Source organism: Onychostruthus taczanowskii, unplaced genomic scaffold (genome assembly GCF_017590055.1).
Source record: "Onychostruthus taczanowskii isolate IOZ18803 unplaced genomic scaffold, ASM1759005v1 scaffold64, whole genome shotgun sequence".
NCBI lineage: Eukaryota > Metazoa > Chordata > Aves > Passeriformes > Passeridae > Onychostruthus > Onychostruthus taczanowskii.
Window position 1 is genome coordinate 2,997,676 of NW_024504122.1, and position 12,777 is coordinate 3,010,452.

General features: G+C 41.9%; 1 protein-coding gene across 1 annotated transcript; it reads right to left on the reverse strand.

The window, feature by feature from the left end:
- Window positions 1-1,515: 1,515 nt before the first annotated feature.
- Window positions 1,516-10,976, reverse strand: LOC121344480 (solute carrier family 2, facilitated glucose transporter member 11-like). Its single transcript, XM_041420481.1, has 12 exons — window positions 10,953-10,976; window positions 10,268-10,366; window positions 9,281-9,441; window positions 8,578-8,702; window positions 7,028-7,157; window positions 6,741-6,889; window positions 5,939-6,126; window positions 4,809-4,919; window positions 4,632-4,733; window positions 3,524-3,599; window positions 2,409-2,536; window positions 1,516-1,722 (listed from the first exon to the last, which is right to left on the reverse strand). Exons 1-12 carry the CDS (start codon window positions 10,974-10,976, stop codon window positions 1,516-1,518), a joined length of 1,500 nt encoding a protein of 499 aa, XP_041276415.1.
- Between the last annotated feature and the right edge of the window lie 1,801 nt (window positions 10,977-12,777).

The following is a 12,777-nucleotide window of genomic DNA, read 5'->3' on the forward strand; positions in this document are numbered from 1 at the left end:
ATATTGGTAGCTGTGTCCAGATGACTGGTAGTTTTTAATCATATTACGTGTATATGGAACACTACAAAGTTACTGAGTTTTCTGGCTTTAGGACACTTCATGTTTTGTAGATACATAATTCTATTTATGTAGTTATATTTAATGAGATGTCTGAAGTGTCAGTCAGTACTAAAGACAGGAATGAAAAACCCTAATCATGGAAGGTTAGGCACCCCAACAACTTTTTCTAGTCAACTCCCCCTGAGGAGATCATGATGTGGGGAAAGAAATGTTTGTGGAGGCCAGAAGTTTTATTACAAGGCAATCTGCCATTTTTATTATGGTTACCATTTGCAATTAAAAATAAGCAGCAGTTAAGATGAACAATTGAATTCTTAATTTGAATAACCTTATTTGAGTTGAAGTAAATATGCCAGTCAAAGCAAAGGCAGAGGTAAAACCACTTATTTTACTGTGCAAGTCTAGAGTTTGGATTTAAATTGTATAGTGTGCCTCACAGTAAGCCTTAGCTTTGTTCATGTTCTTCCTCATATTGCTTTCCTTCTACGACCATGTGAGCCTCTCATTAATAAAGAGAAACACACAGAATGTTAGACACCTTCTAAAGAAAAGAAAAGTCCTCTGGGCCTGTATTTTTCAAAAAAAGCTTCTGATTCAGTCCATTCCATTCTGAGGCAGTTCTTCTGGAGTAAACAGGTTCCAGGTAGCCAACTGTCACAGGAAGAAAATAGCAGTTCAGCTGCTGAGAGGTTCAAATCCCTTGAGATATCTGTGGAAATTCTTCTCCTGGAGGAAGAGCTGCAGACTTGAGATGACAGCAATGATGGGCAGGAGAGCACAGAGTCTCTAAAATGACTGTGGGTGCTTGGTGTTCATGGTGGCTGGACTCTCTCCATCAGTCCTTTCAGCTCTATTGCTGCTGAAAGGCAATCTGAAATGGTTGAAGCCTGTCAAACGAGACACTACACAAGGACAACATGGCACTGTGCATGGGAACCTGGCAAGGTTTGGTTATTCAGTTGAATCTAGAGAAACAAAGAATTTATCTCCTATTCCACTAAATTTTTTCTTTAATCTGTTGTGGATTGAACACTAGCCAGAGACAGCAAGCCAAGAACTTCACTGTTCCCATTTCAGCGCTGTAAAAACACACTCAGAAATGATAGAGAGAGAGGATCACAGGTCTTTCCTTTCTCTGCGGTCAGCAGAGTGTTTATAAATTCTACATGTATGCTTTAGTTGCTCTGTTAAGAGGAGATTTACACATCAGCACGTTAAGCCAAAATGCTCATGATTCACACAAGTCTATCCTGTTAATATCAGCCCTTACCACTTTTCAGAGCTGCCCAGAGTGGAGTGCTTGAGAAAGAAGCTGGTTTGGCAAAATGGGAACCTTGTAAGTGACAGATAGGAAAGCTGACAGTCCATTTGGAGCAACTTGTTAGTCAGAAAATGGCAAATGTCTTTTTTTTTTCCCTCCTTTTTTACAAAAACCTGATTCCCCCTTATGGTCAGTCAAAGCCTGGTGCAGAAGGTATAATCCTCTGTGACATGATTTGGAGTTGCTGGAATATGCTTGTTTTTAAAGTTTAGCTTATTGAATTCTTCTGTGATTTCCATGATTGATTTCCCTTTTGTTTCTGGAAGGAACAGGTGGATAATCATCCCTGAAGTGAAAAGTACCACCATAAAGATGAGGAAGCAGAAGTGCTTCAGTCTTTCCTGCAGGGAAGAACAAAGTGAGAAAGAAAGCAGGATTAGCATATCTTTGCTTTAGTCACTTTCTTGGCACGTTTTTTGTATTTGAGTCCCACAATGCCTTAAGTTTTAGCTTTTACATTTTTCAGATCCTGCAGCGTATTTGTGTATAACTCTGAACTGATACAGAGTGTTAGTTAGCTCTCTTCACATTTTGGGCAGACTGAACAATCCTTCCAGGCCTGAGAACCAAGGTCACTAACACAGCCTCGGGCCCAAAAAGCATAAACCAAAGGGAATGGGGTAGAGGGAGCCAGAGGAACTGGTGACTTCATTACCTGAAGCTATAATTGGACAATTAACCTCTGATATGGAAACAGACCAAACTTAAATCTGTCTGAGAAACTCGTGACCATTGTCCACCTTAGGTGTAGCCTCTGTGAGACTTTTGCACTGCCCAAGGTGTGTCCTTTGAAGGCCTTTAATGAATACCTACTTCATTCTTTTAGCTCTCTCTAACCTCTGCTCCAGGTAGCCTCTCAAGGCATCACCCAAAGTATTTTGAATTTGATAAGGATTTCTCTCCATTTTGACCTTTGACAAATATTTCAGTCCGAATGGGTCTCTTGGGTAAATCGGGGCCCTCCGGTTGCGGGAGCGCGGTGCCGGCAGCGCCGCAGGCCGAGGCAGCCGTGCCCCTCGGCACTCACCACGATGAACGGGAACGTGGTGCCGATCACAAACACCCCCAGCCAGTTCAGAACGGCGCTGATCACGAAGGCGGGGGGTCTGCAGGACAGCTTGAAAATTTCAACCCTGGTGGAAACTGTGGCACCACCTGGAAGGAAAGAAGAACGAGAATTGTTTCTTCTTTGATGAGTTTGGCTCCCACGTTTGGATTGGGTGGTACTGTTACACAGTCAGCAAATAGGTGCTGCTAGAACAGACTGCCATCAGTGCCAGAGCTGCGCAGTGGCATTGAGTATTCTGCTCTTTGTTACAAAAGAAAATGTTTGTGGCTACTAATAAACTGCTAGGCATCAGTTTATGAAAGTGGTAAAATACTCAAATAAATTTAATAAAGTGCTGGACACCAGTTTATTAAGGTGGTAAAATATTCAAATAAATTTTTGGGGACATCCAAGAATTAAGTAGTTGACACTTGAGAAAGCCTGACATCATCTCATGAAAAAAGATGTATCAGGCTAGAATGACAATTATTATTGATAAAATGAATTTTCAGTGTTATTCTGCTAGATTACCAATGAGTGATCTTCCCAGATTTATTTCCTGGGCATTTCAGTTAGGTTTTGAAGTCACAGGATTTCAACTGTTTTGAGTTAGGAAAATAATTCAACCCTGCCATATGGGAAGGCAAATATTTAAAAAACTATTAGCCTTTATAAAATACAATTTAATGAGTAGCAGGCAATAAATACTAGGAAAAAAATTATTCCAAAGTAGGTCTTCTGCACTGCTGTCTATGTGGGATAAGATGTAACATTATACAACATGGAAATCAAAAGAACTCTTTCTTTTCTTATCTTTTTTCCCCCTAGCATTTAAAAAGATTTTTTACCCATCTGCTTTTGCTCTATTTTTGCTGTATTTTTCCAGTGTGCTCCTTTTCTATTTTTAGCAAAACTCAAACCTGATGGTATTGAATTTTATGAATAATTGGACACACAGTGTTTAAATGACTGCAATATTATGTTAAATGAATTTACTTATGCTAAATATTATGCAATATATGGCAGTATTTTCCTAACCCTATTAATAAGCTCACATGACTCAATTCGTTTATTTCCTTTGATGGAGAACTTACCTGGCCCAACAGCAAAGACAACTGTAAACAGGATAATGAGAGCAAGGCTGCAGTATGGCATCCAGAAGTACCAGTCCTGGGGGAAAAAAGCCATAACTAACTTCTTGTTAAAAACTGTTACCAGCCCTAGGTGGGGAATGCTCCTGCTTTTCCAACACTGTCACCTCCAGAAAGAAATACTCAGTGTGTGGGAGCTGGGAGCCGGGAGTGCTTTACTCTGTGGATGGAGCAGCTGAGATCTTTGTTAGATGAGCAGACAGGTCTGCCAGTGCAGAGCAGCTGCACATCTAGGGAGGCTTCCATTAAATCAAGTCTGAAGAGTTCTTCTGCACCCTGTTCTTTCTTTTTGACCTCATAGTGCTTCCTCTGATCCTTAGGGACATGAGAAGGACAAATAACATCTTTCTTAACTTTTGTTAAGTTATGGATTTAAAAACTGGTACTGAAAAGCAATTTTTATAGATCTTAGTCAAGGAGAAATGAGACTCGATGCTTTAGGAAAAAAATATTTCTCTCTCCTATGTTTGAGAGCTTTCATGAATGAAACAAAACCAGAAGTCTGCTGCCACCTTGCTTCCAGGTCAGTTTTGCAGTGTACAGAGTAGCTCTGGATGAGTGCTGGTAACACAGTACTGGTACCTGGTACCCAGTAACACAGGTAATTTGCTTCTGAAAAAGCTACAGCAATGACACAGAGGTATCACTGTTTGAGAAGTGAACTGGTCTCCAGTCTGTGAACAGAGAGTGCCTTCCCACAATTATCTGCAGCAAAGTTCAGTTTTGCTGTTACTTGTTAAAAACAGCATGAATAGAGAGGACCATTTCCCTACAACTGCCTTGTGGTCTGTGCTGGCTGGTGTTTGGTGTTTGCAGTCTGATGAAGTCAGGAACCAGTCTCCCAGTGTTTTATACATTCCTTGCTGAGGTAGTGGGATCATGTTGAAAGGAAGGCAGGAGTACAAGAGACTACTGGCTAAGAGAGAGTTTAATCCTACATATAGGCAAGCTTGATCTAAGCCTCACTTTCTCACTAATGTGGTCCTGCCAGTGAGCTTTAGACCAGAAATAGAATAGACAGAACAATCTGCTGTGAGCAGAATGTCCTTACCTGCAGGGACAGAGTCACAGTGATAGCAGCTAGCAGTGAACCCATGATCCAGTAGCCTCCTCTTAGGAGCACTTTCCTGCCCAGCCTCTCAATGATGGAGCTCTGAAGGACAGAAATCACATCAGTGTCGGTGCTGGAGAGCAAAGTGTGCTCCACTCCCCTGGTAATGTGACTTACACAGACCACAGCAGCTACGAGTTCAGAGAGTCCAATAGAGAGGGTCATATAGGAGGCCATTTTTTCATCAAAGCCAGCTGCCTGGAGGACTTCAAAAGTATAAAAATAAATCTGGAAAAAAAAATCATACAGTAAGAGAAGAAAATAATTGATTTCTTATCCAAACTGCCCTAGATATCAGCTGCTAATCAGGGAGCATGCAGCTCAGCTTTGGAGTGAGCTGGAATTCTGTACTTGTTTTGGTAGTATTCACTCTATCAGCAGACAAAAATATTATAAAGCATTATATAATTAATTCATTAATGAATTTAATAAAAGATAAAATGCTGGGATAATTGGATCTCCAGCTACTACAATGCAATTAGGTTTGCAGACTCCTGATTTAGGTGCTTTCAGAAACAGACAAGTATATCTTGTTTTCAGAGCCCTTCCAGAAATATCATTGTAGGATAGTCCCAAGAAAGAAGACCATGGGTTATGGAGTCATGAGGGGGCAAACCAAACATCTTTTCAAGTATCTCTGCTGGTGTTTGGAGATATGCTGAGGTGATAAAGATTCCAGTTTAAGCTGTGTTAGATTCAGCTGGGTATTTCCTTTACAGATGCTGCTGCATCATGGTGTTAGAGGTAGGAGGGTCATGCAAAGCTGTGACTTCAGAAGGACTGCAGAAAAGCAGGGCTGTGAGGAAGAGCAGAGCTGCAGAAGCTGCAGAACTGGGAGCATGCTTGTGGTCAGCTTTAAGGGCAGAGTGAGCATCCTGCCATCCCAACACCTCAGGGTGCTAAGAGCCAGGGGATAAATAGCAGCAGTTGCAGTGAGCAGTCACATAAAACTACAGATTTTGCCAGTAGAGAGAGTGGGCTCATTCCTAAGAGTGAGCTCTGGAGCTCTGCAATGGCTCCCAAAGGTGGCTGCTCAGTGAGCCTAACTACAGAGGCAGGTAACTCCAGCAAGGACGAGAGCTGGCCAGAGGCATGTCACACAGAGAGCCCAGCCAAGCTTTGTGGCTGCTGCTGTCCTGTAGAAGGGCTGGCAGACAGCAAGGTTTGGGCTGAGAAGCCTGAGAAAAATGGAGGGAGCTCCTGTGAGCTGTGATAGCTCGGGACTTTAAGGGGGAAACACACTCAACTGCATTGATGCCACATAGCTGAATTGTGGCGGTCAGGGTAACTATCATGTACAGCTGCCAACGGAAAGCTGGTTCTTTCACTAGTTCCAGGACACTCAAGATCTTGGTGTTTTTCATTGTTGCTTTCTCTTTCATGATGTCATCAATCTCTGCTTGGTGTTGGCCTTCACCCCAAAGCTGCCTTATGGCTGTGAAGAAGGAGAGCGAGACCTGCCATGTTAATTCGTCTCTGTTTGTTCCCTGAGGTTTCTGAGCAGGGGATACAAGTGTCTGGCAGCCCGCTGTGCGTGGGCTGGGGCTGTGCTGAGAGGCAGAGATGTCTTACAGGGTGTTCCAGAGCCCTGATCCCCTCCTGCTCAGCGGGACCTGCTGGGACAGAGGGGCCTAGTGGGGTGTACAAGGGCTCCCTCCCTGCCCATGGGGCCACTGTTCTGCCTTCCTCCTTCTCTCAGGGTGTGAGCAGGGTACACAGCCAATAACCAGAACTAAGGGGTGCCCAATGGAGCCCTGCAGTGCAAACAGCTAATTTTCATTTATTACTTAGCATTAATCATCAGACTGACAGTGCAGGTGGTGTCAGATAAATGCAAAAGGTTTTGTAACACAGAGCTGTAGAGGGAAGTGGTTTTGTACTCTATGTGGGGACTACAACAATAATGGACTTAGTAGGTATTCACAGAGCCATGTGGGAAATGAGCAGGGAGAAACTCTGTCCTACTTATTTCTTTCTATATAGGTAAAGCAAGCATCACAAAATGATTCTGAGTCAAGTGAGGAACAGGAGCCTGAAGCCCTCAGTTACCTTTTTTGCAGCCTTCCTGGTCTCCTTTCTGCATGAGGAGATAGGGTGGGGACTCTGGGAAGAAGGGAAGTGTGACCAGCTGGACCAGTGCTGGGAGGCCACAGGAGGCCATCAGCACGGGCCACAGTGACTGGCTGCCCAGCAGCTCCCTGGCAGGGAGAAAATGGGGGTTAGAGTTCATTGCATCTGCTTTGAGGAGAGAAAGGAAGGGATGGAAAAGCAGAGGGAGAAGCAAAAAGTAGAAGGGATCCAGAAATTAATTGTATGGGTAATCAAGTGCATTATACCTTTGTCCTGAAATTTGCCCGATGGCTTTTCCCAACGTCCAAAAGAAAGAAGAAGTAGAGTTTGCAAATCCACGGAGCTTCCTAGGGGAAATTTCTCCAACATATTGGTGATGTAGAGGAACACAAAGACCTTGAGGTGAAGAGGGAATTATGGGAGAGAAGAAAGAAGACATGACCGTTGGAAATCCAGTTATATCCACTGGATGTAAATAATTAAGTTACAGAATACAGCTGTTTCTGGCACAATCCTCAGCTCACATCTGAGACTTTCAGTACTAGATTTTTTAACTCTTTATACAAAAGTGTTTGTCCTCTTTGCAGAGTGCAGTTTCCTGATCTTAAGAAATGTACAGTTTTCCCTTTGAAGTGCAGGTGTAGCCTCATCATAAGATCTCCAGTGAGCCTTAGCATGTTTTAAAGCACACCAGGTATGCAAGTGCTGAATAATTAAACACTTTTTAGCAGCATTTAATATGCTTGTAGTTAACCCACATAATCTCAACCTTTTCTGACATAATGCTTTTGAAGAGCTGTATGGTAGACTCATGGCAAATTATCACATATAGTGCTACAATCAGTGTTGATTTGTATGTGATTTAGGTGGAGACATGAGTATTTCTTTTCTGCTATCCAGCAATAATTTTTATGATTTCAGGCAGAGTTGATGTTTCCAGTTATATTTATTGACTCAGATATGCTAAATACTAGTCTGGGAAAAGAAGCTTTTTCTTGATATGGTGATCACAGCCCCTTTTATTTGTTTCAAATGCAACATGTTCTTCTTTTGGCTGTATGTGATGGCAAAGCTATCTCTTTTGATTGCAGTCTCTTTAACAAAAAATCAGATTTTTGAATGGGGTATGATATAGATTCTAGAACAGAGCAAGGCCCCTGTTGGTGAGCTGTTCTCAAAATACAACCATAGCTCTTCAACACATCTCCTTGTCAGAGAAGCAATGTACAAAATCTGGTTATTTGAAAAATAGGCATTAACCTCTAAGTTAACTCTTTAATAAGTTAAAAGAGGCATCCCTATGAATATGCAAACAATAGAAAGGCAAGTTTTGTGTAAGGAAAAGTACAAAAAAGTACTGATAGCAGCACAGGGTGTTTTCACTGCCTGTAGTTTACTTGCCAGGAGTAATTGTGCTCTATTAAGCCCAGATCTCTGTACTAACCCAGCACTTACTACTTGGAATACTCCTCCTTATGAAAATACTAGCTTTAAACTGTATACCTTTCAGTACTGCTAGCTAAATTTAAGAAAATATTATACATATTTTTCCTTCAGAAAATCCCATTTGTTCCATGAGGTATCAAAACATTTCTGACATCTCTGAATACTCATACACTTGGCAAAGCTGAATTCCACTTGGTATCAGTGAAATTGATAATAATTTTGCTCTTTATTGCAGAGCGTTATAGAAAATCTTCTTACAAATGGTCACTGACTTCAACATTTTGTTTTCTTAGTGGAGGTCTATTATTTACTTTGAAAAAAGATGTAAAATTTTGTGAGGTTCAGCTGACCTGTGGGAGAAGTCACTCACCTGCACTTACTCCACACATGAAGCGTCCAATTAGAATCATCTCAAAGGACTGGGATATTTTACTGCAGCCCATGATAGATGCTGCCACTATCATCAGCACGTTGTTACACAAGAGACATTTCTTTCTATAAGTGCAAGAAAATGAAAATAATTTTTGTGGCTCAGAAAGGAAATGGCACTTAATGCCATGCAGGAAGTTGGCTGAAGTTGTCTTGATGGTTTTTTGAAAGTACACATATGTGGTCCAGGACAAAATAAGCACTGGGTACTTTGGACTCATGGTGTGCCTTGGCATGTGGCTGCACCTGGGAGTTTGGGAACACTTCTGGGGTGTGTAGCAGAGAAAACTCTGAAAGCACTTCTGTGCTTGAACATCCACTGTGAAACACATTATTGCAGCTCCAACAAGGATCTGAATGCTTCTGTGTTTTGAGTAGCACTTTCCAGAACCCATTCTGACTTCAGCCAGGTGCTGCCTTTCCCCATTGCTGAGATTAACCCAGCCTGAGGAGCTGTGGCTGGTGTGACAGGCTGGCAGCACAGTCCATGCCACAGGACATGGGCAGGAAGCAGGAGAATCAGCTGCCACCACAGCTAAGCTGGCTGTGCTACCACTGAGTCTTAAAACCTGTCTCATTTAAAACCTCAACTATCTTTTTTTAAGCTAAGACTGAAGCGACAAATTGTCTTTGAGCATACATACTTGCCAAATTTGACAGTGAGGTATCTGCTTCCTGAAGAACCCAAGAGACCTCCTATCCCAAAGATGGACACAGTGATGGACCACAGCAGCAGGAGGTTATCCTGCTGGATGGGATAGCCATAGCGCTCCAGCCAAGTTTCATTGATGAAAGCCTTCACATGCTGAGACAGAAAAATAAAATCATTAACAATACCTGTGACAGCAGGGCAGGTATTTTATCATATTTACAAAGGAATTCTGTTGCTTCAGCTGGAGTTACTATTTCACATAGGCTTTAGAAGTGTGTATTAGCTAAGACGTAGTATAATAGGGTGTGCTATGCACATTCTGCCATTAGAAGTTCAATCTTTGGGATTTTTATCCTTGAAATCTGAGGAAGCAAGGCATGGACTGGTACTAAAGAATAGTGTAAACAGTACTACAAAGCTCTGTAAATGAGTTGTGGGTTTTCTCTGACATACCTGCCAAGAATACCACATTACACAGAGCCTGTTCAGTGCGATTCCTAAATACTTTTTCACTCAGAACTTAGTGCTCTGAAGCCAGAAAATAATGATTTTCCACTAAGGTGATGTCTACAAAATAACGATGTCTTCCCTCTAGACTTCAGTGCCCTTAATGGAAGTTTTTCCTGTGATCAGTGGAGAGAAGCAGACTTTTCCTAGAGCATGGCTCACTTGTTCTATTTTTCTGTGAGGATGGATAAAATAAAAATGTCAGCTGAAACCATTGAAGAAGACACATGTGCTATAATATTTTAGGGGAGACAGATGCCACCCTAGTTATTGTGTGTCTTCTGAGGACACTTCTATCAACAACTCTCCTTCTGTTTGCAACACTGCTCCTCATGATAGCATAGCATAGCAAATGGGAAATGAGAGGAGAAAACTGTGCTCAAACCCTTTCTGAATGCCAGAGCAGCAGCCTCAGGCAGCACGGAGACCCGGTGCTCTCATTAACCACAGTGCCAGGTGCATCTTTGCCTACCTGAGACATGTAGGTGATGGTAGAAATCTGAAAGCCGATTTGGAATGTGCCACCAATCCCCAGGACAGTGATCATGCGAAAGAGCCCCTGGTACTGAACCTGCAGAGGTACAACAAAATCTTCTGAAGTTTGTACCCACATCAGGCTGTTGTCACAATGTCTTTCATTCTCCAGAAGCATCTCATTTGTTCAGGGGATTTTCAGGTAGGAATGTTCCCTCTGCTTGTCCTGATGTGAGATGTACATCCTCCTGTGATTTCCCTACATCATCTCAAGGCAGTGCAGCTTCCACAAACATCCTTGTCAAGGCACCATGGCTTCCAGCATCCAGTCCTGTTCCTTGCCTCTCAAAACCTCTGCTGCCACGTCTTGCACTAAATAATTAGACGTATTTTAAAAAGCACTTTTTTTTTACCAGGTAAGCAAAGCAAATTATGTTTCTAGATAAGCAAATATTTTCCAGTCCATGAAAACATGTAAGACACATTAACATATTGATAAAAATATGGTAAAGATGAATGGCAGAGCTTATGAAGTGCTGTAATACCTCAAAACAGTGGGCAGAACCACTTCCAGGATGCTTGTAGCAAACCCTTGTTGTTATCAAGACACCAGTTTTGTTTTCTTTGAAGCCCCAGTAGCACACAAAAATGTCCCAGATGTAAATAACCCAGCAAGCACTTACCAGGTTTGAAAGGAAACCAGTCATCACTGCCTGAGGGCCAGCTGTCCAGCTTGTGGTGTGTCTTTGTCATCACAGGCTTGTGTCTCTCTGTCTCCTGCCTGCTGCTACGGCACTGGGCATTTGGCTTCAGGGATCAGAGTTAAATTTTGACTATTTCATCTTCACTCACTTATATTTACTTCGACTGGCCAAAGTTAACACTGCCAGATTAAATATTTCAGGAAATAATTACATCTAGTCCAGTCTCCGGGGGGAAAGCTTCAAAGCAGAGAAAATTTACATCTGGGAACCAGTGAGGGCTTTGGAAAGGGAAACAAGAAGAGTTCAGGCAAAACAATCCAAATAGGTTTCCAGGAACAGTAAAATGCTTTACTTCTATGATATACACTAGTGTGTATATATGCCACAAGCTGCAGAAAACAAAAAGCACCTGGTATAAGGTTTAGCTACTGTTATTTATTAATAAGTAAAGTATGTGGTGTTCTGTTTCAGGTTCTTTGATAATGTAAATATTGTAATTAGAAGAAAAATAGGCAAATTTCAAAGGCTAATTTTGCTGTTCTGGCCTTATGAATCACTTAGATTGTGCTGAGGAAGGGTATTTGTTGTCTGGTGTTTATGGGGATGTTGACCAGTTGTGGTAGAAAACAGTAAGAGACTAAGACTCATGAAAGTTGTCAAAAAAGGTAAATATGCCCTAATGAATTGGGATAGGATCATGGGGATCTTCCTCCCTCAGGTTTCAGCTTTGACACAGAATGGCTCCAAAATCAGTGTTGCAGGCAGTGAAAAATCACCTTTGATTCCCAGAGTCTCCTTTCTCATAGGTAAAGCTCCAGCTGTAGCTCTGTGTAGCTTCCACTGCAGCCAGCACTGGGAAAGAGAGCTTGGTTTGCCTGGGGCTTTCCTGTGTGGCTGATGCCCTATGCTTCTCCTGTGTGGTTGATGCCCTGTGCTTCTCCTGTGTGGTTGATACCCTGTGCTTTCTTCTCCTGTGTGGTTGATACCCTGTGCTTTTCCTGTGTGGTTGATGCCCTGTGCTTCTCCTGTGTGGCTGATGCCCTGGGCTTTTCTTGCCTTCAAAGTCTTTGCTCATTCTCCTCATGCCAAGGGACTGTCCTGTTGGGGGCAAATGGGGCAATGGGTTTATACTGAGGTCCTCAGTAAATGCTCAAGCTCACCCTCAGTTGTATTTTCAGTTTATAAAACACAGAAGATAATTATTTACAGAGGGGTTCACTGCAAATCCTGTGAGTCTAAATAAATGAGAAAAAAGTGCATGTTAATATTAAAACCTCGGTTACTTGTGTAACTCCAACTATTGTCTGTATAACTGCATAGCAAATGCTGTTTTGCCTGGCTGGCAGTAGTGTTTAGAATGATTTGGCATTTTTTGTATTTTCTCTTGAACACTGACATTGTAACTACTTGCATATCTCTTGGCTATTGTTTCAAAATGTCAATGTTTCCTTTTCATTATGTATTTTTTCTCAAATTGTAGTGAGGTGTAAGGAGGCTGTCATAAGGATTCACCCCTTGAAAGTCATTACTGAGGACCTCAAATAGCAGCATATCCCACCAGCTCACAGTGAAATTTCTCTTCTATTTTGAGGGATTTCTGGTGATTCTGAGCCATGGTACTATTTCACCTTATTACAATTTTAGGAGAAATTAATTCTAGGATCTTACTTTTTGGGTTTTTGTGAAATCAATGAAGTTGACCCTTTCTGTTGGAAATGTCACCTATATTCTTGAAAAAGCTGCTACACTGGCAGTTGTGCATGATTTCATGTTTAAAGAATTATTACTGAGTTAAGGAGATCTT

Bases quoted from the DNA above. Each gene is read 5' to 3' on its own strand.
- LOC121344480 (XM_041420481.1), bottom strand. From the start codon at position 10,976: ATGACTGGTTTCCTTTCAAACCTG. The intron at 6,890-7,027 runs GTATAATGCACT...TCTCCCTGCCAG, and splicing joins GGGCAAATTTCAGGACAAAG to GGAGCTGCTGGGCAGCCAGT. The intron at 4,920-5,938 runs GTTGAGTGTGTT...TTTTTTTTCCAG, and splicing joins AGCTATGTGGCATCAATGCA to ATTTATTTTTATACTTTTGA.